The sequence below is a fragment of the Chrysemys picta genome, chromosome 7, assembly GCF_011386835.1.
Source record: "Chrysemys picta bellii isolate R12L10 chromosome 7, ASM1138683v2, whole genome shotgun sequence".
Taxonomy (NCBI): domain Eukaryota; kingdom Metazoa; phylum Chordata; order Testudines; family Emydidae; genus Chrysemys; species Chrysemys picta.
Window position 1 is genome coordinate 26800253 of NC_088797.1, and position 27180 is coordinate 26827432.

At 39.4% G+C, this 27180-nt stretch overlaps 1 protein-coding gene across 12 annotated transcripts in view; it reads right to left on the reverse strand.

Annotated features, from left to right (window-relative positions):
• The window catches only part of CACNA2D3 (calcium voltage-gated channel auxiliary subunit alpha2delta 3), a 740859-nt gene that overhangs the window by 166254 nt on the left and 547425 nt on the right, over positions 1–27180 (reverse strand). For 9 of the 12 annotated variants that reach the window (XR_010589061.1, XR_010589060.1, XM_065551026.1 and 6 more), the window contains exons 14-17: positions 26157–26174; positions 8884–8955; positions 7784–7864; positions 2547–2621 (exon numbers count right to left, since the gene is read on the reverse strand). Coding sequence is in view for 9 of the 12 variants with exons in the window: in XM_065551026.1 (XP_065407098.1) it covers positions 2547–2621; positions 7784–7864; positions 8884–8955; positions 26157–26174 (246 nt within the window). In the remaining 3 variants the exon portion in view is untranslated. The remainder of the gene's footprint in view (positions 1–2546; positions 2622–7783; positions 7865–8883; positions 8956–26156; positions 26175–27180) is intronic. The other 3 variants (XR_010589062.1, XM_065551020.1, XM_065551018.1) reach the window with 2 other exon arrangements.

A 27180-nucleotide genomic window follows, 5' to 3' on the forward strand; every position in this document is an offset into this window, starting at 1 on the left:
TGCAGGGCTGTGTCAAGTCCCCAACTGCCCCCTGGCTCCACTTCACCCAAGAGACCTCCTGCCCTGCCACCCACTCTGCCCCGCCATACCTCCTTTCTCACTCCAGGCAGGAGGCTAGAATTCTGGGTCCTTCTATGCAGTGCTGCTCTTCTTGTGGTGGGACACCCCTACGCAGTTACGGTGGCTCTAATGCATGCAGTTATTGCCGCCTGCTCATTTAAAGCACCTTCAAAACTGTGTGTGGCTCATTCCCTTTTGGGAGTTATAGTTTACCTCTTTCGTCAGAGCAAGCTGGGGACTACAACTCCCAGAATGCCCAGCAGGCTGGGTGACAGCTGCTCCATTCAGGTGAATGTGTGCTGCAGAGCCCTGTGCTGATATAAAATTTGTATCTGCATCTGCGTTGAGAGCCGCAAAAATGGTCTATGGAAATCCTCATCCACAGATATCCGCAGATACAAAGCAGATACCTGCAGATTTTCAGGGCTCTATTTACAAGGTTCTAAATTAACAATATCAACTCAGAAAAGGGAACTGATCAACCCTGTGAACAGCTCAATAAAGATTCTGCTCAGTGTGCAACTGCAGTCAAAAAAGCAAACAAGATGTAAAAATGGGTAAGGACAAGGATGAGGAATAACACAGAAAAACCGATAATGCCATTATATAAATCAATGGGACAGCCTAATCTGAAATACTAGCCACTGCATCTCCAAAACAGATATTGCAGAATCAGAGGAGGTTAAGGGAAGGGCAACAAGAATGAGTAGGAGGATAGAAAAACTCTTGTATGAAGAGAGATTGAAAAGATTAGGATTGTTTCATTTAGCAAGGAGTCAAACATGAGAAGATATGATCGAAGTATATAAAATAATGAATGGTATAGAGAAAGTTGATCAGGAGCTCAGTTCTGTCTGTCTCATAACATGAAGAAAAAAAGGGTATTCAATTAAATTTAAAAGGTGGCAAATTAAAAACTGATAAAAGGAAATACTTCTTCCCACACAAGGTGTAATTAAACTGTGGAACTCATGGATGCCATTTAGGCTAATAAGATTTAAAAAGGATTAGACATTTATATGAATAGGAAGAATATTCAGTTATAATAGTTAATATTAACAAAAGATCTAACTCTTATACTTCACAATTTAAGACATCTCTAGATCTACTAAGGATTAAGATGAGACATTCCTGGGGGTAGGGATGGGGCAGATTACAAGACGTCTGCCCACTGCGGAGTTTCTTGCACCTTCTTTTGGATCATCTAGTGCTGCAAATTGTTGAAGACAAGATACTGGACTAGATGAACCATGGTACTGACCCACTATAGCAATCCCTGTGTTTACATATATGGTACACACACACACACGATCTTGCCACAGATACAGTACAAATTTGAACAACAGATGGAAGTACAAGGTACTTTTAACAGAAAGAGAAATCCTTACTATATAAAAAAAATGTAATGAGCAAATTTCTGTTAGGGTGCCTTTAAAGATACTATAATGTGCATCTTGCTCCTTGCTTAGTTCTCCATTTCTATCCAAAAGCTGCTGAGAAAAAAGCTATTCCATTCACCCATGTAAGTTCCAGTGTTGATCTTTTCATTTGCTTTCCTCCAGTCAAATAATAAATAAGGAAACAATCAACTCAAATACAAATGTTAATTGAGTGTGTAATTCCTAATCCAAATGTTAGACAGACAAAATGTTTGTGCTGACTGAAAATGCAGGATGTGCTAATGACTTCATAAATCATACTTTTCAATAATTCTAATTTATTTATATATGAAATTAGCCATCCAATTAATATTGCTGTTTTCTACTAAAATATTGTTGAAATCAGATATTACCCTAAGTGCCTACTTGAGAAATACATATGGCATCCACATGTGTACTAGAGTGAATTCATTAATACCAGTGCTTTACTAAGGGTTGATGGTGATGGAACACTTGCATGCACTGTTCCTAAACAATGATGCAATCAAGAACGAAGCTATTCTCCAGGGTATTATGTCGATAAATATTTGCATAATGGGCACTTCTATTTTACTTATTTTGATTAATGTAAACAAGATGACAAAGGAAATAAAGGTGAACTTTGTTGCTATTTTACTAAAAATCCCTTGTGTCCCTATTTTACTATAAAATGTGCTTTTTTGAAAATTCTGTACATATTTTAAATTGAAATCCACTTTAAAATGACAAATAGGGGTTATTACATAGTAATAGAGCATTCCATTTCAGTGTAAAATGCACATAATTATAGCAATTTGGGGGTTTGCCATTCTGTAGAATAGAGGTCTGTATCTTTTAGAGACTAACTTGTATATTTATGTACCATGGAATTATTTGTGTTAACATTTGTTTTTATTATGCTGTAAAATATACTAAGCATTTATACTCAACCCTATGCTCAAAAGTGGCATTTTTCACAGGCATGAGGTGGTATATTTTGATCTTCATTACCAATATTATATTCTTCACACATTAAGTAAATATAATAACTATAAATGCATAAAATAAGTCAACAAATAGCTTTCTTACCAATGGTCTGAGTTCTGGATGCGTCAAAATGTATCCATTGTTTGTAATTGCAAAAGCATATCCATGAATACCTAACTGTAAGAATAAATGAGAAAGGCGTATTAATTAGCTTGGTCTCGAGTGAATACTGAAACAAAAAAGCAGCCAAACATTCAGTCATTTACGGCTTAAACCTGGCATTCATAACCCTTATCTCAACACAATATTTCATTAAAATGAATGCAAAGCACCAATCCTTGACATTTTGTGAACTTGGTAAATAGCACAATTTTAAAATGTCACAAATACATTTTGCTATCTCGGATACTTATTCCTATGTACTTGATGTGAACTTTTTAAAAGATTATTTATAAAAGAAAAACATAACAGGTGCGATGTGATACACTATGTGATAAAATGAAGGGATATTGGAATTTAGTAAACTCACAAATGCACAGGAGGGGCCAGGTTCTGCTTCCCTACTTGTGCAAGTGGCTGCATTAGATCAGTGGAACCATTGAAATCAATGGGACTGCTCCCAAGAGTAGGCTGAACAAGAGGTGACCTATTATCAGTGATATTTACATACAACAGTGTTGAGGATATTTCATTTCCAAATTATTTCAAGTTTACTTCTATATACACAAAACAAGGATTAATTCTAATGCAGAAGTTCATGTAATTTATATTTCTGGATTGAATGGAACTGTGGGAACTCATTTGAGAGCAATGAAATGTTTCATTAGGCCCACAAGTACAAGTAATCAAAGTTAGCACTGCACTTATTTAAATAACAATCCTACCTTTTGATAATATTCCTATTACACAGTTGGCTATACGCATTGACTACAATAAATGTACTTTCAAATCACTGATATGGTCATTAAAACATCCCTTAGTGTAAACTTGGCACTGATACAGTATCTTTCTGTAGGGGCTGTACATAACTCAATGTTACCATTGTAAAGATTTGTATATAGATTTAGATTATCAATCACTATCTTTTCCACTGAGTTATTTCAGTTTTGAGACACTGTAACGTAACATTTATCTGTAAAATTAACCCATGTGTTACATAATAAAGGAATGTGATTGTGTTCAAATACTTAAGTACACTGCAATCCGTTCCAAACTAGATGTACCCTGGTTTGGCAGTTAGCTTAAATTTATTGTTGTTATTCAACTACTTTTTACAAAAATCACTATCCCCCTATTAAAGCTCTGATTCAACAAATGATCCATCTTAGAAATGAAATAAATGGAGATATCCCATCTCCTAGAACTGGAAGGGACCTTGAAAGGTCATTGAGTCCAGCTCCCCGCCTTCACTAGCAGGACCAAGTACTGATTTTGCCCCAGATCCCCAAGTAGCCCCCTCAAGGATTGAACTCACAACCCTGGGTTTAGTAGGCCAATGCTCAAACCACTGAGCTACCCCTCCCGCCCCGATGCACTGAAGTATATGCTTAAATTCAGGTACATGATTAAAACTTTACTAAACAGAGATGATCTATAGAAAATACTTAAATGCTCGGTTGAATTGGTTCCTAGTACAAAATGATCTGGATAGAAATGTTAACAGTCAAAAGTCAGAGCCATTTCTCACAGTGATAACTAGAATGGCAAGTCTGAAGATTTCTGTAATTTACTGGAAAGATAAAACTCAGGGTGGCATTATAGCTAGATCAGCAAGAGCTCCTATCTGATTGAGATTTATATTGTATTTTGCTCAGAATTATCAGATATATATTCAATTCTATCTGCCATATAGAAGGTTGCTTCATGAATTAGCAGTTGCAATAAGGGTAATAGAAGGTGGTAGGCTCTTGGCATCTCTTCATAAAGCAAAAAGAAAACAACTTTGGACATATTTTACCAATTATACTATGACATGTGAACTTGCATCTGGCTAAATATCAGATCTCAAGTATAATTGCCTATATGGTGATAATTGCAGAAAAAATCTAAACAATTAAAGTCTGGTAATGAAATAGATGTGGGTGGTATACATCCTAGAAACAATATTTATCTATTTGAAGTGCTCTGTGCCTTCAAGTGTGGCACTTCGTCATGGTTTGTGCCATGCTTGAAGATGTACAATGTTTGTATTTAAAATGTTTCTTCTGTTTTCAGAGACATTGCTGCTTCCAGCAGCATACCCTGTTAGAAATATTGGAACTCTTTCTCAAACTGATAGATTATTTCAAAAGGGAAGAAACTTTGTATGGCCACTGCAAAGTGACATGTAAGAATGAAATATTAATGAGTCAAATCCCATTTTCTTCATTCAGGACAAATAGGGTGACCAGATCACCACACTAAAATATCGGGACACATTGGGGTGCCATCAGCCCTGCCCACAGTCCACCCCCGCTCCTCCCAGGCTCCGCCCCCACTCTGCCCCAGGTCCCGCCCTCTCCCCACTCACCCTCCCCCCCCACCGTACCCTTCCTCATCCCCCAGCCTGCCACTGGCTTACTGCATCCCTGCTCAGTCCCCCACCCACCGCTCGCCTCCCCACCCGCTCGCTTGCCCGCCCACCACCTGCCTCTTCACCCACCCGCCTGCCACTCACCCCTACGGTGCTCACTTCCCCTCTGCCGGGTGGGTGCTCCACCATAATTAAACTGCATGATAATAAAGTGCCTGTTACAATTACCTTCTCTTGTGTTACACAGTGTAGTGTAAAATACCTCCTTGAATCTATTTCTCAGAAAGAGAGACATATTATTTCATAGAATCAGACTGAGCCTTCTCTATATAATATGGTCAACATAGATAAAACAGAGCTTTTAATCTTTCGCTCCTGAGCACCCCAAAACAAACAACAACAGAAACCAAAACCAAGGAACAGTCCAATGCCTCCTTTCTGGATCACTCTGGACAACACCACCATCCTGCCTAGGGTGACTATGTGTCCCAATTTTATAGGGACAGTCACGATTTTGGGGTCTTTTTCTTATATAGGCTCCTATTACCCCCCACCCCGTCCCAATTTTTCACATTTGCTGTCTGGTCACCCTAATACTGTGGGTCACTTAGGCCTGTAACCTGGACATCATCATCAACTCAGACTTCTCTAGGTCCTCATATCCAGGCTATGTCAAACTCTTTCAGATTCTTTCTGTGTAACATCTCTAAGATATGGTCTTTTGTATTCAGCCATATAGCTAAAACTCTCATCCAGGCTCTCATCATCTTGTGTCTCAATTACTGCAACATCCTTCTCTTGAGTCTTAGCAAACATAATCTTGCCCCACTCATATCCATGCAGAATGCTGCTGCAAAGATAATTTTCCTAGTTCATTATTTTAACCCGTAAGTGACCCTCCCTTTGTATTTATCCACTAGCTTGAACTTCCCCTTCCCTATTGCATCAGACATAAGCTACTTGTCTTCTCTTTAAAGGTCCTTCAGGACCTATCCCCACCCAACCTATCAGCTCTCATTCACTATTGAGATGTCATCTCCTGCCTCTGATCAGTTCAGCCTCCATTGCCCATTTTTGTTAATGTTAAACAAGCACTTTTGTGCTTTCTTCCATGCTGCTCCTTATGCTTGGGACGAGGTCCCCATAAACATCTGCAAAGCTATCTTGTTACCCTCCTTCAAAACTCTCCTTCAAACTCTTCTTTCTTATGATACCTACAAAAAACTTGACAACAATTAGGCTGCTGGAATGTGGGGAGACCACCACCTATAATGCTGACCAATATTGTCTCCAGGTATGTTTACACTTAAAACCCTACAGTGGCACAGCTACACCACTGCAGCTGTTTCACTGTAGCACTTTAGTGTAGACACTACCTATGCTGGTAGGAAGGTTTCTCCCATCAGCGTAGGTAATCTACCTCCCCGAGAGGTGGTAGCTAGAATTTCTTACACTGACCTAGCATTGTCTATACTGGGGGTCTATACTGAGCTATGTCTCTCAAGTGTAGACCAGGCCTCATTATTTCTTGAGCTACTACAACTGTCTGTTGTCATCTTGCTGTATCATTAGCAAATCATTCATGATCATTCAGTAATTGCTATTGTATTCAGTTATAATGAAATTAACAGTAGAACTTGGAAACTGAAGTTCTCTGGTTTTGTGACTTCCTAGAATGGTCTCCTAATCTCAATAATGTCCGCTTTTCCACTAGAAAACTGGATGATTTAGGTGATCAAGTAACTAAGACCCAGATAGCATGACTGAGTAGGTTCTGAATAAATTCAGTACAACTTAATTGTTACCTGCAGCACCCCTGCTGTTCAAATAGTGGGCCTATCTCAAATAGAGGCGTATGGCATCAAATATTGGCCTATTTGTATTGCAAAGAAACTTCCATTAGTGATTATGTTGAAACCATCACATTAATGTTCACTTGTTACCTAAACAGGATTATAATCTAGCACTTCAGAAGTGGAGGACTAGTGAAATAATAATATACTGGATCAAACCTAAATGAAAAGTAGTACCACCTTTACATTCAACACTAACCTATTTTACCAAGCTACAAATGATTCATGATTGCCAAGTTTATTTTGCATGATCTATTTTGTTTATAGCTCTTTTAAAAAGAGTTTTATAAGTGTCATCTATACATTTGGAAAACTAAATATAAGGGAATATTTAATGTATACTGAACAGCACAAAAGACAACAGTAAACTGGGTTGGACAGTGTGAAACAAGTCTATAAAAGATGACATATGCTTTAATTCAAGGACATAGGAGATTTCAGGTCAAGCAGTTCTAGGCAGGCAGGAATTCTGAAAGGAAAGTTAAGGATGGACTGAGTACATCTTTGTCTGGCTTCCACACAAGGATATGCAGGCCTCCAAAATCATTTTATGGTTAGTATAAGTATGTGATATTCTGTAGCATGGAATTCTGACAATTATTTTATTGAAGTTCACTTATTTATGAACACTTATTGATAGAGGGGACTATAAAAGTGTACAAACTCTAGAATGTTGTGCCCCCACACTGACTAATAGAAATTTGACTTGATCAGTGGGGCTGTGAGAGCTAGTCATTAGCGCAAGAGAATTAGGACTTTTATGGTAACATCAGTCAGTCAGTGGAGTTACAAGGATTAACACAAGTAGAAGTGTGTACAGCATTTTTCCCCTGGGGTCCCATTTCTGATTCTGTCACTAATTTGGATATGTAAACTGGGTGCTATATATCTTGCAATAAATAAATCTAAAATATTATTGTTAATTCAGCCCTATACTCTAAATATACTGAATGCATACTCATATATAAAATTACCTTATATTTTGGAATGGCCTTTAGAAGTTCTTTAACTGGAACGTCTGTGCCAACTACTCCCAAAAGAATCCCTTTGGATCTCTGTTTGAAAAGAAAATGCAGACCACTCAGAAGGATAAACAATCACTGTTGAAACAACGCATGCCATCAATAATTATTTTCACATTGTAAAAATTGTACTGAGGAGTACAGACCGTAACCTAATCTGCCAACTACTTAAAAAGATAAGGGTAGTTTGCAGCTAATGTGGCTGGCCACACACAACATACACCCCCATCCACAGTTGGCCTCCTTTCCTTAGCCTGAAAATGAAATCAAGGAAATGTGCAAACTTTCAGCAGATAAGGAAGGCCTCCCTCAATTAAACTCTTCTACTTATGAAGCATTTAGGGGGGAGGGATAGCTCAGTGGTTTGAGCATTGGCCTGCTAAACCTAGGGTTGTGAGTTCAATCCTTGAGGGGGCCATTTAGGGAAGTGGGATAAAAATCTGTCTGGGGATTGGTCCTGCTTTGAGCAGGGGGCTGGACTAGATGACCTTCTGAGGTCCCTTCCAACCCTGATATTCAATGAAATGCTACAGATAAACATGTGACTTTTCTTCTTTTCCAATTTACACTGCTATCTGATACCCGAGAGAGAAAAATTAAACATTATGGGAGAAGTATATGTAATTCTCTTTAATATAGCAGGACGTTAAAATAACAGGTCTGTAAAATACAGCTATTCAAACCACCTATATGAATATTGCTAATGTGCTGGACCTATCTGAGATAAGAAGTTAGTCTGGAGGAGAAAATGTACATAGATTATTTGCTGTAACAAAGCTAATGTAAATGTAAGAAGACACATGGGTCTAATACCACTGCCTCAAGTTCATCATCTAGGTGTTTTCTCTGATACATAACACCATTAACTATTTTGGAAACTAGTTTCTACACTATAATTATTTGTGCATAAATATATGTATCATCTGTTTAATTTTATTCTAACAGTAGATGCAAAAGGCAAAATAAATAATAATAAAAAAGTTTTGCAAGTTATTAAATTTCATTGCAGACACCAAAGTATCACATGGTAGAAACACAGTTTGAGTACTTACAGTCTCATTTTGCTTACTAAATACTGGCATGGCAACAGTGGTCATCAAAACCAATCCCTGATCATCAGCAAGCTATATTTGAAAAGAAAAAGATATTACCTATAAGCTACTTCAGTTCATTATTAAATCATAATTATAGAAGCATCCAACTAAGTTTTTTTCTTTTTAAATGAGATCATGCATTTCATCTAAATGGCTTTTGCAACTTTAAAATTTCAATCCAGCCCAGCCCCAATCCATCTCCTCTCTCCCACCCCTGCCCACACCACATCAACTTTGCTAGTCAGGGGATTACCTGGATAGGATATCTTTGCTGGAGTCTCTGAAGAGAGATACCAGGCGGCTGAAATGAGGACTGTGGGAGAAGTATGTGCACCAGCTAAACAGGTGGAGCTCTGTTCTACCTCTTTCCCATTGGCAGCTCTGCCATGATTGACTCAGGCTGAGATCATGGGTTCAGACAATTTGTCTCAGGTTCAGTTTCAGAATTCTCATCGGCTAGGACAGAGGCAGTGGAATGACAGCCAGTCAGGATTCCAGGACACCTTTGGTGCCTTAGTATCCAGTAGGTTTAAGTTTGTTGGACCAGTCGGTGGCATCAAGCACCGGTTGGTTCTGTACCTCACGTTTTAACATGTTTCTTCAATTTAGGGGGAGACCAGGCCTCCTGACCTTTGGCCCATTCAGGAGGAACATGTGGAATAATTTATCCCCATTGACCAAAGGAGAGTGGGATTGCTTAGGAAATTGTGTCTTCGCACCTTCTTGCTATTTTTTTCTTTTCACAGATGGCACATTTCCCATCTGCATCTTTGTTACAAGACAAATGATGGAGGGGTGTACTTGGCTGTGATTCCACAGGGTGGACTGGCACCTCTTTGGCACCCTGCAGATCTTGAGGGACTTGATCATCATCATATGAAGGGAAGTGTGAGTTACTAATTAAAGCAGCATTTTCCCTGCAGGTTTTTTGGGGGGGGAGGGGGGATTTAAATTAGGTGAGATTATCCCAGCTGTCAAAGGCATCAAGCATCCAGGTACAATGAGGACTGATGGTTTGACAGTGGGGCTCAGGTAGACTGAGTTGTGCATATATTTTTCCAAAAGGAGGGAGCAGGGGAGCTGATCAGGCTGAGAAAACACCTGGGGAAGCTGCATGGCCAGTTGCAGTTGTGTGGACTATATACAAAACCTCCATCCAATCCCCATGTTGTTGTTGGAACACACCCTCTTTAACTAAATTTCAGTTCAGGGCCATATTTTGGAGAAACTTGGCATCTTTTAGTTTTCACACCCAGCCTGTTTTGAGCACAATCCTTTTCCTACAGGAGCAGCCATGGCTATTGCCTGTTCAGATTTTCCAAATGTAGACGTCACAGTCATTGGTGGCCAGGTCATTTTAAGAGACACATTAGGGGCTAATAAATTTGACTACTGAGATCTCTGATATTTTATTTCTTTTAATTCCCAGTTTGTTGCATGGCTTTCATTCTCCAAAGCTGCCAGCCACTCAATGGGAATGCAAATGGGTTTCAGGACTGAGAAGGTTCACACCAGACAGGAGACACACAGGAACATGGAGATGGGATCACCTCATGCTTTGTTTTTTTAGAGACGCTTACTAGTACCTAGTGTGATCCTTGTCCTATTGGTCAGGAATGATCTAAGTAGAGAAGGGGGAGCCGGGGTCTGGGCTGCTAGCTAGAGTCAAGTGTGATTGTACCAGTGTAAGAAATTATTCTCCTTAGCCAGAGTAGTATGGTCTAGCATGCTGAAATGGTGAGTATGGAGGAGAGCCTCCTTGGTGTCACATTAGACAAGGCCAGAACAAATGTAAATTGAGACATGAAAAAGCATTCAGCTAATTATGGGATGACATCTTGGAGATTTTAGATGATTGCCCAGGGTTACTCAGCTCTGACAGTGTGTATTTGTCAGGCATCCATTTGGATATTTTTACTGTGGACATCCAATTCAGGCTTAAGGGATAGCTGAGAACAATTTGTTTGCTGGGATGCCAACTGATATCTATCTGGTGGTGTTTTGCCCTCTTTAAAATAGGGTGGGAGAGAAATCAGACCAGAGTTTGGCTGAAAGCTTTGGGGAAAGGGGTCCTTAACACCAAGCATATACTAAGGAAGCATAGGGACAATCAATGTCCTGTATTAGTGATATCCATTGGTAGAGACTGCTGGGGGTTGCCCAGTGGTTGCTGTAATCTTCTTTATGAGGTTAGAAGCTTGGGCTTATGCTAAGATCTGGGTGGGTGGATGGTTTCAAATGGACGGCTGGCCACTTCCATGATCTTTGGGTCAGGAAATGATTGCATCAAAGCTGGCTGACATTTTGGGAGATCGGCTACAATCACTCCTTCCTGTAAAGACTACATGTTTCACCCTTCGTTATTTATTTTATACTAAATATTATTTCTGTATTAAAGTTGAATATTTGTGTCAGAAAATTCATTAGGTTGTGAGAAGTTTTTCTTGGGTGATCCCTGGGCAATGATGTTTTGGTGGAAATACTTTGAAATAGTAGAATGGTAGTCACTGGGTGTTTCCATCAGCACACATTGTGACACAATTAACACTGGAACAGGTAAGTAAATTACAAAGGAAGCCATGATCTAGGAATTTTGCATGGATGTTAAGTCTTTTAATCCCTTTTCATAATAAAATTAATAGTAGTGTGTCATGGTTACTGAAAAACATTAATTGTCTGAACAAACTTGGTAGGAAGTAAAAATGATGTATTCTTTTACCAATAATTAAACTAAACTCCATCCTACATTTATCATAACTGGAACCAACATACATCACTGATATCTACAGAACAGGCTAGGATTCTTTATCTTGTACTATAAGAAGTAGCAAATACTTAATTAGAAATTCATATTTAAAATGTCTTTCTTTGTCACAGATGTAAAAATTTAGATATCAACAACTCTTAAACCAAAATTTAATTACATCCTCACTGAAATGATGCTATTTATTTAAAAACTCAAAGACTACAGTATGATTGCTAATAGCTACTCAGATGCTCAAATTTTGAAAATCCATTTTCCAATAATATAGACAAAACTGACAACTTCCAATTCCATCAACACATCCCATGCTCAGAAACAAGCTATGTATGTATGTTAATAAGTACATAAATAAAGCATTTAGACTTCCATTACAAAACTACACATCTGTACTTTGTTTTAGATTTCCGATGAAATTTCAATTCCTAAGATGTGTCATGTGCGAAACAAATTGAAACATGGGCAAATGTCTTTTTTCACTATAAAACATGATAAAATATGTTTCTATGCAGACTATAAATAGCAGCTTAGTCACAAATATAAAGGAGAAAAAATTATTTCAGTTATTATAGACAATTATGTTGAATGGCATTCATCTACTAATGTAATTTTCAGTTGTATACAACGGAACATCCCTGGGAATGACTGAAATCCAAGTATGCAGTGTTATTGTAGCCATGTCGACCCTAGGATATAAGCGAAACAAGGGGGTTGGATGACCTGAAGAAGAGCTCTGTGTAGCTTGAAAGCTTGTCTCTCTCACCAAAAGAAGTTGATCCAATAAAAGATATTACTTCACCCATCTTGTCTCTCTGACATCCAATGGCATGATTTTAACCTGCTGCTATATAGATAGTCTGACCTCAGCTTAACTGTCAATTTTGCCTACCCATTTTCTATTGCCAGTAGTGTCCAATAGTAATATATGCTGGACATTATTGTATTTTAATTGTCTATATGTTATAAATTGTGATAATTCAATGTTTAAATATGTATATAATAAATCCCATTTAGTTTGGGACTACTGAGCTTAGAATCAGTAAGGTTTGCATGTTTACAGGATATGACAGGTACATCTGCACAAATGCAAGCCCACATTTTCCTTCATTGTGTGCATGGCCTTCAAAAAGTTAATGCAAAATGTTGCTCACTGACCAAACTTTATTTACAAAGAAGAGAAAAAAGGGCCTATGCCCACAAAAAACTTAAAATCTCAACCCAAATTATCAGGTATAAAAACTCTTTCTTCCTCCAACACCTGGCTTTTTCTCCTGGTTCACATCTCCAAATAGGCCCTTCACCTTCCTGAACTTCCTCTATTAGTTCAACCGCTTTACTCATTTTTCAATGCTGAATTAGGCCTTTTCAGACTTTGGAGTCTAGACACTCAGGACCAATCTGCTTCTTAATCCTAGTTTCTCCGATTAGTCACTATGCCAGTGGTTTGCAAACTTTCTGTGCTGAGCCCTCCCTTTGAGTTATAATTTTTGGTTGCACCCTCCACCCCCAACAAAAATAGACACATGCAAAAGTATGCTTGATAGCATACTCATAAACCTAACAGAGACCTTAATACAACTTTAATTATATTATCTACACCTGTACGTTTCGAATACAGATATTTACCAATGGCACAACCAAGGCTTTCTCAGCAGTGGGCTACTTCTACCTGGCAGCCAGGCTGAACCACTAGGGCAGGGCTAATACCTGCCTCTCTGCCCCTCCCCCCTTAGGTTGTCAGGGTGGGGGAAGGCTCGTGGGATGGTCTCTGAGGGTGGAGCCAGCTATAGGCACTGAGGCTGCCGGGAGTGGAAATCAATGCTGTCCTGGTGGATGTTGTCACTGACCCACAGGCTGGGTGACCTGGTGAGGTGAATCAGAGGGTGGAGGTGGCGCTCCCTTCCCGCCCCCATGGGGGATGGCCTGGGCCCTGCCATGTGTAACTGGCATGAGCCACCTAGCATTGCCGCTCACCCCCCTGAACATTCCTCCATGCCCTCTTAGGGGGATGCGCCCCACAGTTTGAAAACCTCTGTGCTATGCTTATTCTCTACCTGTGGCACTATGCAAGTTAACATACATAGGCTCAGAGTGACATTGAAGTTCTGTCTCTTATTATTTGGCAGCATATGAATTACTACATTTTGATTTCCTTCAACTAGGTATACTTCAAATTAAAAAAATATATAAGAAAAGAAACAGTTGACAATGAGTAAAACACAAATTCCACTGGCAAGCTCAAACACTTGAGGATACGGAGACAGATGTGAGCTGAGAGAAAGGTATGTGCTTGGACGTGTTTTCAAAAACATTTTAGAGTACAATATTTTTGCTATAAAATTAAGTGACAAAACAAGCATAACTCAAATGCTTTTGAACAGTTAGAAGGTTAGGCAAATCAGCAGGATGCAGGATGCTGAGAGCCCCACAACTGGTTAGTAAAATGAGGAGAAATGGGGTCAAGAAATCAAATTTCAGAGTCATTCATGTAATCAGTAAAGCTGGTTCCATAATGTAAAAAAAAATGTCAAATTTTGCAGCTGTTCCCAGAGGGTAACTGGAACTTTCAAAGGGGCCTCGGACATTTGGTACTCAAATCCCATTGACCTTAACTGGGGATTGGACCCCTAACTACCATAGGTCCTTTTGAAAATTCCGGCATACTTTTTTGTTTTAACAAATAGTGGCAAAATTTAGTTGACAAACTATCCACTGAATAATATTTGATCAATTCTAGCAGATAGTGAGGGCAGCTATGCAGCAGTTAAAATAGAGCTGTGTTCTAGGTAGAGCTGATAAGCTTTTCATAATTTTCTTCCATTTCCAAAGAATTTATTCACTGGCTCCAGAAATGGATGTGAACTCCACCCCTATTTCTAACCTACTTGATTCTGAAGAGAAGAAAATAGACAGAAACTGATGTATAAAAAAGCTGTAAATTCAAGAGTTATTTTTCAGGCACTGTCAGAGACTTTAGTCAATACTGGACTCAATTCATTGTTAGCCAAGTGGACAATAATTACTGGATCATTTTGATTTAGGAGATCCCTAAGTAGACATTGCTTTCCTGAAGTGACAGGTCAAATGGAAGGATACTACTAACAATTTACAAAAAAATAATGAAAGGAACACATTCTCTGCTCTGGCCCTCCTTGAGGTATCATAGAGATCAAATGATTTCCTTGAAAGAGGGCAAGAAATATTTACATACATCTGATCCCTGTATCCTGCCATGTGTAGCTTGTTGACAGACTCTTCCACCCATTTGAAGTATGACTTCAGCAGAGCTCAACACAGGTGCAGTAGCTCATCTGCATCTTACATGGTCCAGGATCAGTCTCTGCTTATATGAAATATGGCTCTAAAAAGGAGTTCTGCCCTTTAAAACTCCTCTTTCCCTATAGGTTATTTTCTCACCTGCAGCCTGAAGTCCACAGAATAACAAAGAGTTCCTGAATTAAAAAAAAAAAACTCCTTTCCTGAAGGACATGAGGAATTTTAAAGGGAAGGAACAGCAAATGGATGCAGAGAGAAAGGTTCCTAGTAAAGTACCAAGAAGTAAGGTAATATTTTTAAAGTCTATGAATATTTAGGATCCTATTCTTTATGCTAAAAACCACAATAGTGTAACTAAACAACACCCCTCACTGCTGAAATAACCAGTAGTTTCTCCACTAGTATGATAAAATATGTTTAAAAAACAGCAAACACTGTTTTTTATTATGCTAAGAGCTGCATTAAGAAGTTTTATTTGAGAAGCTGCTTTATATGCCGGAACATGGGACTGTTTTGTTCAGTAACCATGGAATGTAAGAAGAAGAAAAATGTTGGATGGTATTTCCGGGAATCACTCAAAGTTTGTAGTCTCCTTTTGATCCACTACCATGAGCTTCAGGCAGTACTAAAAGAAATCAAACAGCTCTGTGGCATATTTATTTTGATTACGTATCGCAACATCTGCACCCTAATTGGTGTCTCCGGTAATAATTTAGAAAACTCCCTACGATTTATTCATGCCCACTTACTTAACAGAGAAATTAACGGACAGAAAGATGAAGGTATTCCGAATATTCCATAGGATTTTATTTTAAAGGAAGAGAGACGTGTGGGAACAGATTCGGCCCCATCCCTGTTCTCAGAGCACAGGTCCTAAGATAGTCTCCAAATCAAACCCTTTCCTGTTCAATTTTATAGGTAAATGAAAAATAACAAACATTCAGCCTATGTGCTGTCCCAAAGACCTCAAGAACCTTCTCTGTCCTACTAGGCAGGGTAAAAAGCACATACCCTATCAGAGTTGTCCTGGCTGCTCCTTCACACGAAGACATGAGTCAAGGGATATGTCTGAGTGCCCATAGACAAACTGACCTGAATGGGTTTGGCCCTCAGTAGCTGAGGTTTGGTTCTGACTAAGCTCTCCCATATTAATATGCAGCAATCCACTAGGCTGGATACCATCCTCCCTTCTAGCAGCACATCCACAGTACAGCTGCTGGGTGTTTGGGAGCTCCTAACCTCTGGCACACTACATCTCTCTCAAGAGTTGGAATGTACGCAGGAACAAGGTTTTTTTTCCCTGCATTCCAGTTTTCTATGTGAACAGCACAATAAGAGGACTTGCCCTATATTTGTGAGTGAGCATCTTTTTTGACCCATGTGGTAAGACTGGAGTCTGAGTTTGCTGCTGCTGCTGCTGTTCTGCCAGCTATTCCGGGACTTCTTCAGTTTTCCTGTTTTGGTATTACATGTGAATGGGCTGAGTTCCTACTTCAACCTCAACAGAGCTCACAGGCCCAAGGTTAGTAACAAAATTCTTCCTGGGGTTTAGCTTTATTAGTAACTCAAAAGCAACAACAAATCTCAGTTTCTTCCTCAAGCCTGGTTTCCATCCAGGATCTCCCTTTACTCCATTATTTCTTTCCTCCCAGCAGGCCATTCCCATCTCACTTAAATCACCGGGAAAATGAACAAATCACAGCTGCCACAATGAGTCAGCCAAATTTCTGCAACTTTAAGGAGTGTTCTAACATTTGCTAAAAGAGCATGTCAGGAGAAGAATCCCACCACTCTGTTACACTGGCCAATTAGCTTAGAAATTGTGAGGTATTCTGGTGTGTGGTCATTTGATAATACTTGAGAAGATAAAAGGATCACCCTTTATTTAAATCCTGTGTAGGAAGAGTTGGTTGGGGTTTTGATTCAGTAAGAATTAAATAAAGGGAAAATGTGCATATATCTACACAAAGATGGTCCACATATACTGGAAATAGTTGATTGGGAGAACAGATCTAGATTCTGCTTTAAGTAGTAATGGGCAAACCGTAAAGACTGGGAGGACCTCTTCTGTCCACACATTCAGATACTTATCTTAAACTCTCTCATGTCTGGCGCTGGAAATTTCACAAGACATCCTATATTTCTTGGTTTTGGCCGGGTCAGGTATATTGTACCATACTCCTAGCTTAACTCATGATGTTTCAGTTTCTGACTGAAACTAAGAATTACAGGGGTATAGTAAGAAAATATACACTTCAGGGCCTGCGTTCAGTTCGTTTAAAGTTCTGGGTGAAGTTTAGCATTGGTTGTTATTTATTTTACACTGGTTTGCTATACCTAATCCTAAAGCACATAAACAACGATGTGGTGGTTTTACAATAGACCAACTATCTCAGGCATATTTTGGTCCCATAATAGCTAGGCTAGTTTGGATGATGGTTAGAAAGCAGAATAATTTAAAAAGGCCACTGCAGAAAAATGTATCTTTGTTTTTTATGTGGATCCTGTTTTTTTTTTAAGTTATTTTATCACTTCTACGTAAAAATAATCTCCTTGAAGGTTATGGGGAAGCAGAACCAGTGATAGTTGGCTTCTTCTAGAAGGCTATTCTAATCTAGATATTTATGGTGGCATTTTGGGGGGGAAGGTATACAAGGGCCTTGTAGCTGTGGCCCTAATTAAGTAGTGTATCATAATATACTTAGCAAATAATAATACAAGCCCCAAAAATTAAAAAGGGGAAGGATGAAAAATGCATTCCTTGGCTTAGAAGTCATTGAATGCTTAGAACCAAGACACACAGTTTAGAGAGGAGAATTTCCATGGCTTATTCTCTCAGATAAATCGCTGAACCTGTTCTACCTAACTATAGCAAAAGTATTATGACTGCGAAATAATACACTTAGATATACTGGATTTACAGTTTTAAGTGCCACATTCTTTTTCTTCTTTGCCTCTGTGATGTTTTGAGGTCCACCCAGACCAGGAAAAAGTTCCGTCACTGCCTGCCCTGTAACTTCAGAGGGCCTTTGTGCTGTGCAGCTATGGTTCTATTCCCTGATAGCAATAGCCTGCCCACAAGCATAAGGTCTCACCAGCCAAGTTACACTTTGTAGGGTGAAACCAACAGTATGGCTACACTTGCAAATGTAGAGTGCTTTGAGTTAAACCAGCCTTCCTAGAGCGCAGTAGGGAAAGCGCTGCAGTCTGTCCACACTGACAGCTGCAAGCGCACTGGTGTGGCCACATTTGCAGCGGCCACAGAGAGCAATGCATTGTGGTAGCTATCCCAGCATGCAAGTGGCTGCAACATGCTTTTCAAATGGGAGTGGAGTGGGGTGGAGTGTGACAGGGAGTGTATTGTGTGTATGTGGGGGGAGAGAGAGTGGGTTTTGGGGGGGCTGAGATCATATCAGCATGCTGTCTTGTAAGTTCAGACAGCAGCAAACCTCCCCCACCCCACCTCTCTCTCACACACACAGCATTCCACAGTAATGGTTTGCTTTGATATCCACATTCCTGCAGCGATTCCAAAACAATGACAAAAGTGGCCACTTGACTTAAGGGGATTATGGGACATTTCCGGAGGCTGATCAGAGCACACTTCGTTCACGGTGATGCCCGGGCATTTCACCCGAGGCGCACCAAGCATTATGCTTCTCGCCGAGATGGAGTACCAGGAGCGCTCTAGACATGGAGTCAGAGCGCTCTAAGTGCCTTACCAGTGTGGACGGGTCATGAGTTAGGGCGCTCTAATGCGCTCTTTGTTAGGGCGCTTTAATGCACTCTAACTCGCAAGTGTAGTCAAGCCCCAAGTGAGCTGATAACTGGAGGGCTGGTTTCACACCTTTGGGGGTGACAAACCAGAAAGGAATGGTCTGAGTGTCTGGTAATTAAGAACTTGGAAGGGCTATTGGTGTCACCCTGAGAAGTGTAAATAGGCTGGTGAGAACCAAGGTGAGGCCTTATGCTTGTGGGGAGGCTAATGTCAGAACTGAACCATAGCTACGCAGCACAAAGGGCCCCCTGAAGTTATAGAGCAGTTGATGATGGAACCCTTTACTGGTCTGGATGGAGTCCAAAATGTCACAGCTTCCGTAGCCCCATTTCCATCAGCAGTCTCTAATACAGTAATAGGAGTTCAGGAATGATCCCTGCACCTGAAGCAGTGCACTTTCCTTATGTATGTATAGCCAAGGAGGGATGCACTGTCTTGCCCCAAATTCTGACCTAAAGCTACCACTGTTTGTAGTTGTTGCTGATAACACATTAATGAGAATAATATTGTATATGTAACAGTTCTAATAAATCTGCCCATTAGAAATGGAGGGGGAGGGTGTGTGCCTGTCTTTTGGGATGTGAGAACAATTAAGTTAAGGACAATAACAAAGTCCAGATTTTTTTCACATGTTCCTTTGATTTTCAAAAGGAATACACAGTACTGTTTCATTTCAACTGCTATTCTGAAAGGGTATTTTTCTATTTCACAAGACATGTACATTTCCTAATTATTATTAATGATTAAAAGAATATGAAGTAAACAATATACAAATAATTTAAATGAAAAGGAACTTTGAAGGGGTAATCCTGTTTTTTTTTTTTTTTTTAAATATAGTATAATTAGACCTCAGAAGGGGGTGGACGGAAATCAGGTCTTAAATCTGTATTGCTCGTTGTTTAGTATTTTTCAGAATTTATAGCTTGTTTTTGAGGAAACCATAAGTTACATCAGTATTTTCAGAATATTTCCCACCCACTTTTCTCAAAAGTTTTAATTTTTGAGGGACTTTTTACTTGCACTCATGTATATGAGTTATTAGACTTGTAATAACAAAATATCTGTTCTCTGTTCAAATGACTTACAGAATACATCCATAAAGCCCAAAGCAAAAGATAATATAGTTCAGACGCTAACTGATACTATGCTACTCCTATCCAGCTTTCATTTTCCACTTTATAGAGCTTTTTATAACAGGGCAAAAATAACTATTTCTTGCAACAATTACTATCATTAAAGAGATGCTTAAGATCATTATCAGGTAACGTGCCTCTCGTTATTATAAAAGACCACTTCTAGGAGCACAGGATTTAATGGGTTTGAGAAGAATACCTCCTTACAATTGAAGTGCACTCTTATTGTGCAAGAAGTCTATTGTAGTATTTTTGTACCAGTTGGCATAGCCTTCTAATGAAGAGCCTTACATTGAAGATGAACAATATGCATGCATTTGATATGTATCCTATACAAGGAAAAACTTGGTTAAATTAACAGTTGTGCAAATGGCTGTGTTGTTTTCCACACAACAACTAAAAATTCAGGAAATCAAGATTCATCTTCACACCAACGTGGACCCAAATGGATTACCACCAAAACACACTCTTAAACTCATGTGCTCTACAATAACATTTCTTTTCAATCCCAACATATAAGAAACCACGTCTCAATTCAAATCCTCACAATCACAATGAAACACACAACTTGAACTCTGACTTCAACAAGGTTAAATGAAATTATCTACAAACACGTATATACCAAAAGTCTATAGTATCTTACTTCTAGAGGGGAAAGTATGAAGTTGGAGGTAAGGCTGTGAAACTGGGTATGAATGCGATACATATCAAAAGTAAAACGGGAATGGAAGGCTAGGGATAGCATAGTGGGAAAGGGACTATGGAGGAAGCAGGCTTCTGCAGGGGATATGGGCTATATGGGGCATGGGAGTGAGTGGGGAAGTGTGGGGAGCAGCATATGGGAATTTGACCTGTATATGTGGGAAGATGGGGAGCTTGAGTTAGGGGATCGATCCTAGAGAAAGAGAAGCTCTGCTCTGATGTACCCCCTATGGCTGAGCAGCCATGTGAGGGAAGCATGGGAACATGACTAGGGGTATCATGGAGGTGTGCTGGAGGGCCTTGAGTGAAGCGGAACTGGGGTGTCATAGGAGCTCAGTAAACTATCTCATCACTATCCATGCTGGAAGGGCTCCCCAAAGTGTTATTGCCTCAGCAGTACCTGGCAGCAACCCTATAGGAGACATTTAAAGGCTGATGCCTTGGTGTAGAAGCACTCAGCTTCCCTCCACCTCTAGCCCCGGAACTGCCCTACTTTCACCTAACTCTTCCCCTCATCTGCAGCCCCGTATCTCCTCCACTTCCATATCCTCTTATGGCTCAGCCTGCCTCCTTGATTATCTTGCTTGTACATGCTGCGCAGAGACACCGATACAAGCTGGGAGCATCAGAGAACAGAGGTAGCTAGTGAAACGTGACGGTGCCACTGGCTTTTTTGTTGTATTATATAGACTATTATGGAAAAGGATAATAGCTCTTTTGTGTTTACATTTAAATTGTGACCTGGGATGTTAGGGCAATCTCTGTGTGTGAAGTCTGGAGAGATCGTAGTTCTTTAGTGACAGGAGCTATGGAGAGAATGTCAAAAATGGCTAATTTTTAAATCTTTACTCAGTCAAAGTTACTAAATCACTGACCACAAAAATATTATTGAAAATTAATCACCCCCTGAAGAATGTGTGGTAAAGTTGAAGACTAAATTCAACAATTTATTCTTGTTTTAAGTACAAATCTCAATGTAGACTTACTACAGAGCCACTATGGTGCCTCCTATATATATCTGAGATTATAAAGGTGAAAACCATTAGCCCCCATGCAGAATAAGAAAAAGGGAAAATCAAATTAACAATAAACCAGGGTCAAATGTAAATATTTACTGAATTATTCTTTTGTATTTAATTTGATTCAATTTCACTTTTATAATTTTAATAAAAATTGCTAGTCATTCATTTCAGTGAAAATAGCATCGTTGCAAATTTTCAATTTTCTATTCCCAGTGACAGCTTCAACACTTCAAAGTATAAAAAGGTAAACGAGGCGAGGAATGATAAATGATGCTCCAAAATTGCTGAAACATGATAGCACCAAGATAAAAGAGGGCAAAACTCTACTTACACAAGTTAAAGGATAACACAAAAAGAAAAAAGAAAGCTGTCAGGAACTTTGGGAAACAAACATCACCAGATATTTAAAAAAAAAACATTTGAAGGAGACACAATTCCTTTTATGTGAAAATAGATTAAAAAACCCTAGATGATTTTTAAAAAACCTTTATGTGTTCTTATAACTAGCTACGTCCATTTTTGTGTCTAATTCATACACTTCTGCCTCTTCATACAACTTAAGTAGAACAAAATATCACAGCAAGAGTAGGACAACAGATTTTGAACCCTGCTGTTTCTGTTCAAGAAAGCAAGTAAAGCTATTTCTAACAGGAAACAAAACACCCTGTTGGGCTATTAAAGAGGAATAGCTTTTTGCTATTCTATGAAGCCCAAGTGATTCAACTGCTGTTCAAAACTGGTTGGAAGCCGCGGTTCACTTTAACTATGGATTTGAGAAAAATGCCATTTCCCCTCCATACAAACATTTAGCCCAAGAATTTTTTGAAATCCATAACTGAAAACATTTGAAATTTGGCAAAATGATTACATTATAGATTTATTTTTAATTATTGTTATTGGCATTCTTTGGAGTGTTCTCTGATGGATCATTCTAACCACACCTCTTTCTCCTTTTTTGTTGGCCAATATTAAAAAGAGAACCTTTACTACCTACAACAGTTAAGTTTATTACTGTATTTGTAGTATTTTCCATTCCCATTTTAGGGAAAACCACAAAAATCTTGGTAAAGACACACGGTACAGTAAATAGATGATTTAAACTGCACCCACTTCATGTCACCTCCAGTCCAGTTTTGAATTCACAATAATTAGTTTCACAGTGCATAGCACAGTGATTTACACACTAGGTTTTGATTTGTATTTCATTCCCACAGACAAACTAAAATATAACAAGCTTCGAACGGGGTAGTTAATGGCTATAGAACAATAACTAAACACTTACTGTCTCCAAAAGTTACATGCAAAAAGACCCAAAAGATTTTATAAAGTTGACAAGAAACTTACAATGAGTGTAAAATGCTAAAGGTAAACTTGGATGGTACATTTTTATTTTAGATCATCAAAAGATTGAAGTGAGCATGTTTAGAGAGAGGTGACTGTTTGAAATGTTTATAGAGAAAACATTCACAGAGTATACACAGATTCCAACAAAAACCATGTACAAGTTCAGTCATCATATGGGAGAACATGTGCACTAGGGACTAAGTCATTCATAAAGATGTGCATCAGTCCTGTACTGCTCCCCTTCACCCTGCAAACAGCAAGGGCTTCCCTGATATGGAACATGCTCACCATGACTTGATTTGCTAAAAAGAATTCTGGATATTAAACATTTTCTTGTCTTGCATGTAATGGGAAAAAAGCACCCGAATTAGTTACCCACAAAGCCTTATTTACATCTGAAATCATGACTTACTTTAGCCAACAAGCAACTTTGCATTGCTTGATACAGAACTGCAGCAAGCTGCGGGTCAGAGTCATAAAAACTAATCTTGCAGCTTTAGGCTGACCATAAATCCAGATGCATCCCTCAACTGACCCATTAGGATTCCATTTGCAGCATGGTAAATTTGAATGAGGATACCAGCGGAATTCTGATATGATACCAGACATCTGCTGAGGTTCAGCCAGTGGAAGAACCGGCAGGAGATAGGCTTGGGAGGAGCAGCATGAAAGATGCATTTTGAGTCAAAAAAGTAACCTTTATGTACAGAGTGCTGCAAAGTGCTAGAGAGCAGCAAAAGGTCCAAGAGAGTAGCTGAGAGATTGGACTCAGGTGAATTTGGGAACTGGGGAAAGAACCATGATAGTGGGGGTAAGACTGGTATGATATTACTACACAAATCAGAAATATAAAGCCTCATTGTGAGCATATTAGGGAACTGGCAAGGACTGCCACAAGTTATACAACCAGTACAGAATGAGGAACAAGTATATCTCGCAGTAAAGCCTATAATCTTTCTAAAGTTAACCAAGCTATATTTTAAACATACCATATTCTTACCTGGTAGGTGAAATATCAAAAGCCCTCATGGATTATTTGTAACTGTCCTCTTCCCCCTTCCCCTTTCCCTGAAAGTAGGGCACAGTCTAGATGCATATGGCTTTAATTCTGCAATAATCTGTTTTATGGGTAACACACTGAAAAATGGCTTTTGAGGTCTTGTATGTAAGCTGGGTGTAGTTTTTACTGACCTGGAACAATAGTAATTTCTGGTGGAATATTATTTGATTCTTCAACATTGTAGCACATCAGGACACATGACCCAAAATCACATGACACAATCTGCCAAACATTTTTAATAGCTCGAAGGTAGGGTTACCATACGTCCTCTTTTTCCCGGACATGTCAGGCTTTTCGGCAGTCAAACCCCCGTCCAGGGGGAATTGCCAAAAAGCCGAACATGTCCGGGAAAATGGCGGCTCTGCTCCTCCCCGACTCTTCGGCTCTGTTTAAGAGCCGGGCTGCCCGAGCGCTACCGGCTTCGGGCAGCCCCCATGCCTCCGGACCCTGCGCCGCCGGAGCCTGGGAGGGGAAGTGCCCGGCTGGGGGCGCAGGTCCGGAGGCATAGGGGCTGCCCAAAGCCCGAGCGCTACCGGCTTCACATTTTGCCGGGCAGCCTTCAGACCCTGCGCCCCCGGCTGGGCACTTCCCCTCCCGGGCTCCAGCTGCGCTAGGGAAGCGCCGGCCGGGGGCGCAGGGTCTGGGGGCTGCCTGGCAAACTGTGAAGCCGGTAGCGCTCGGGCAGCCCTTTCCACGTGGCTGGGAGTGGGAGGGAGCGGAGTTAGGGTGGGGAAGGGACGGAGTTGGGGCGGGGCTAGGGGGTGGGGAAATGGGCGGGGCCAGGGCCCGTGGAGGGTCCTCTTTTTTTATTTATTAGATATGGTAACCCTATCGAAGGGGATATGTATTTATGAACCAGCCTCTTGTAACCCCTCTTTCTTCTGTGTTCAGATTGTTACAGAAACATTTCACAGATACTCTTAGACAAATGGATGAAAAGAAAAAGGCTGTACTGTAGCTGAAGTTAGGCAGTCTGATTCCTACCACTTATCCAGGAAGCTAAAAACAAAGTATTCTTTAAACCATCAATTTTCCAAAACTATGTATTTCCTATTTTTCACCATATGTCACACTCGGTGCCCACTGTGCATTCTGCCATCACTGTGAGAGAATAAAAACACACTGCGAATGTAACCCATTGTCACATGACAGCATGTTATCGGGGGTGGGGTCTGGAAATGTTCTGGAAATGTGATTTTTTGAAATCCCTGAATAAGGATATCTTAAATTTATATGGTATCATACAGAAATAAATTCAAACACATTAAGCAATCTTTTACAGATTTGCAGGCTTCTGGATGTCCATTCGTTCTGAACAGACTTTTCATTAAAAAGAGCATTTGTTCTGTATCTCTCATTTAGAACTGAATTCACATCTTCACCCAAGATTATTAGTTATAATAACTTTTCATACTGAAAGTGTGTTATGAACTTCAATTCAAGGTAAGTCTGTTAAACTCTTTGATCTTATAATATTGCACCTAAACCATAAAATAATATCCTAAATTTGGTGATTATTGTATTTTCTTGAAGTTTTGATTATATTTGTGAACTATACAAGAATGATGCAACAGGCATCAAGCGATATGTTTTTGTCACAATCATCGTGATATCTTGACACATGCAATGGTGACTCTGGTATCATACCATATCAGTGCGGAAGCTGTACAAGAACAAGAGCACACTGTATGAAATCTACTTGGACAAATTATGTTAGATGTATCAAGAGGCTTTTTGATAGACAATACAATGGGGACCAGTGAAAGGCCATGGGTTTCATTGCCCTTCCAGCAGAGAATGCAAGGGCCCATGGATGGTTCACTTGGGCTAATCATGTCAATTGGATGTTTGCCTATTATTTTCCAATCGCTGACAAAATGGCTCCCCTGTTGTGCTCAAGTAGCAGGTCACTGCTTGTCCATTTTGTTCAATTAGCTGTTACATTGTGTTTGAATTGCAGCTCTCAGCAGGTGGTTCAGCTGCTCACAATGCACGGCTTTGATGTCAGCTATGTTACTTGCTGCTCCATTTCAGTGGAGCATTGACATGGTGAACCATTTCACTGATTGCCACTGTACCATATTCACAACACTGTGGAAACATGAAGCGCTGGTGATTTCTTTGAATGATTAAGATTTGATTGAAAGTAGTTTACCTTTTGAGCCTGAGGGAGCTGGAAAACAACAAAACAGAACAAGCAATCATTATATGTTGAATTAGGTTGAAATGTGACAGCTAGTTTATTAATAAAATCAGAAAAGTAACAAAAAGAAAACAAAGAACAACGGGAAGCAACTATAGAAATTAAATTTACAATGCCAATTAATTCCACTTTCTCTATAAACATGGGGCTACATTAACAGAAGGTTTATTATGATTTGACAGCTTCTCTGTTAGGTATCACAAGCACCATGCAACTTGTTAAAATACCACAGTGCTAGGACAAGGACCATTTTCCCAATAGATATGGTATCACACTTGAATTGTGAAGTTCCATCTTCCTGTACACAAATATAATTCATCATGAGGAAAGTTGAAGTTTTAAATTCAATCTTTCTGGTTTTATAAAGGACTGAACCTGCTCTTTATTGTTCACTTAGTATGATGAATACAAAATAAGATGGGCTCATCGCACTTAAACTGAGAATTTCAATATCCATGATATATGTAATGAGAAAAAACAGATAAGTAATACAAAATTACTGTAAAATGATAAACATACTGTGTGCTTATAAAAATGTGTGAGTGTATGGATCTATACATGACTATATAGTATGTCTATATATGTATGCATGTATAGAGACACAAATATACTGGGTGCATTTGTGTGTGTATCTATATCACAAAGCTGTTTCCTTGTAAATTGAGGCCATGTTTAAAATGAAACGTAAAGGGTTCTAGTTAAGGTAGAAATTCTCTTTGTGGACATTTAACTATTTCATTGTGGAAGTTGTGTATAAACTGAGTACCATTAGTAATACCCTCATCCCAACAGAAAAAAATATCGCCATATTACCTGAAGACAATGTGTGTGCGTTGATTATCATTTATCCCTAAATATGTCCATCGTATATGCAGTGAGCAATAATTCATGTATACGGTATGAGGAGCAGTCTGTAAACTCCATTACATATCATGTACCTTGTTCATTAAAGATCAGCCACTGGGTTTTGTTGTAG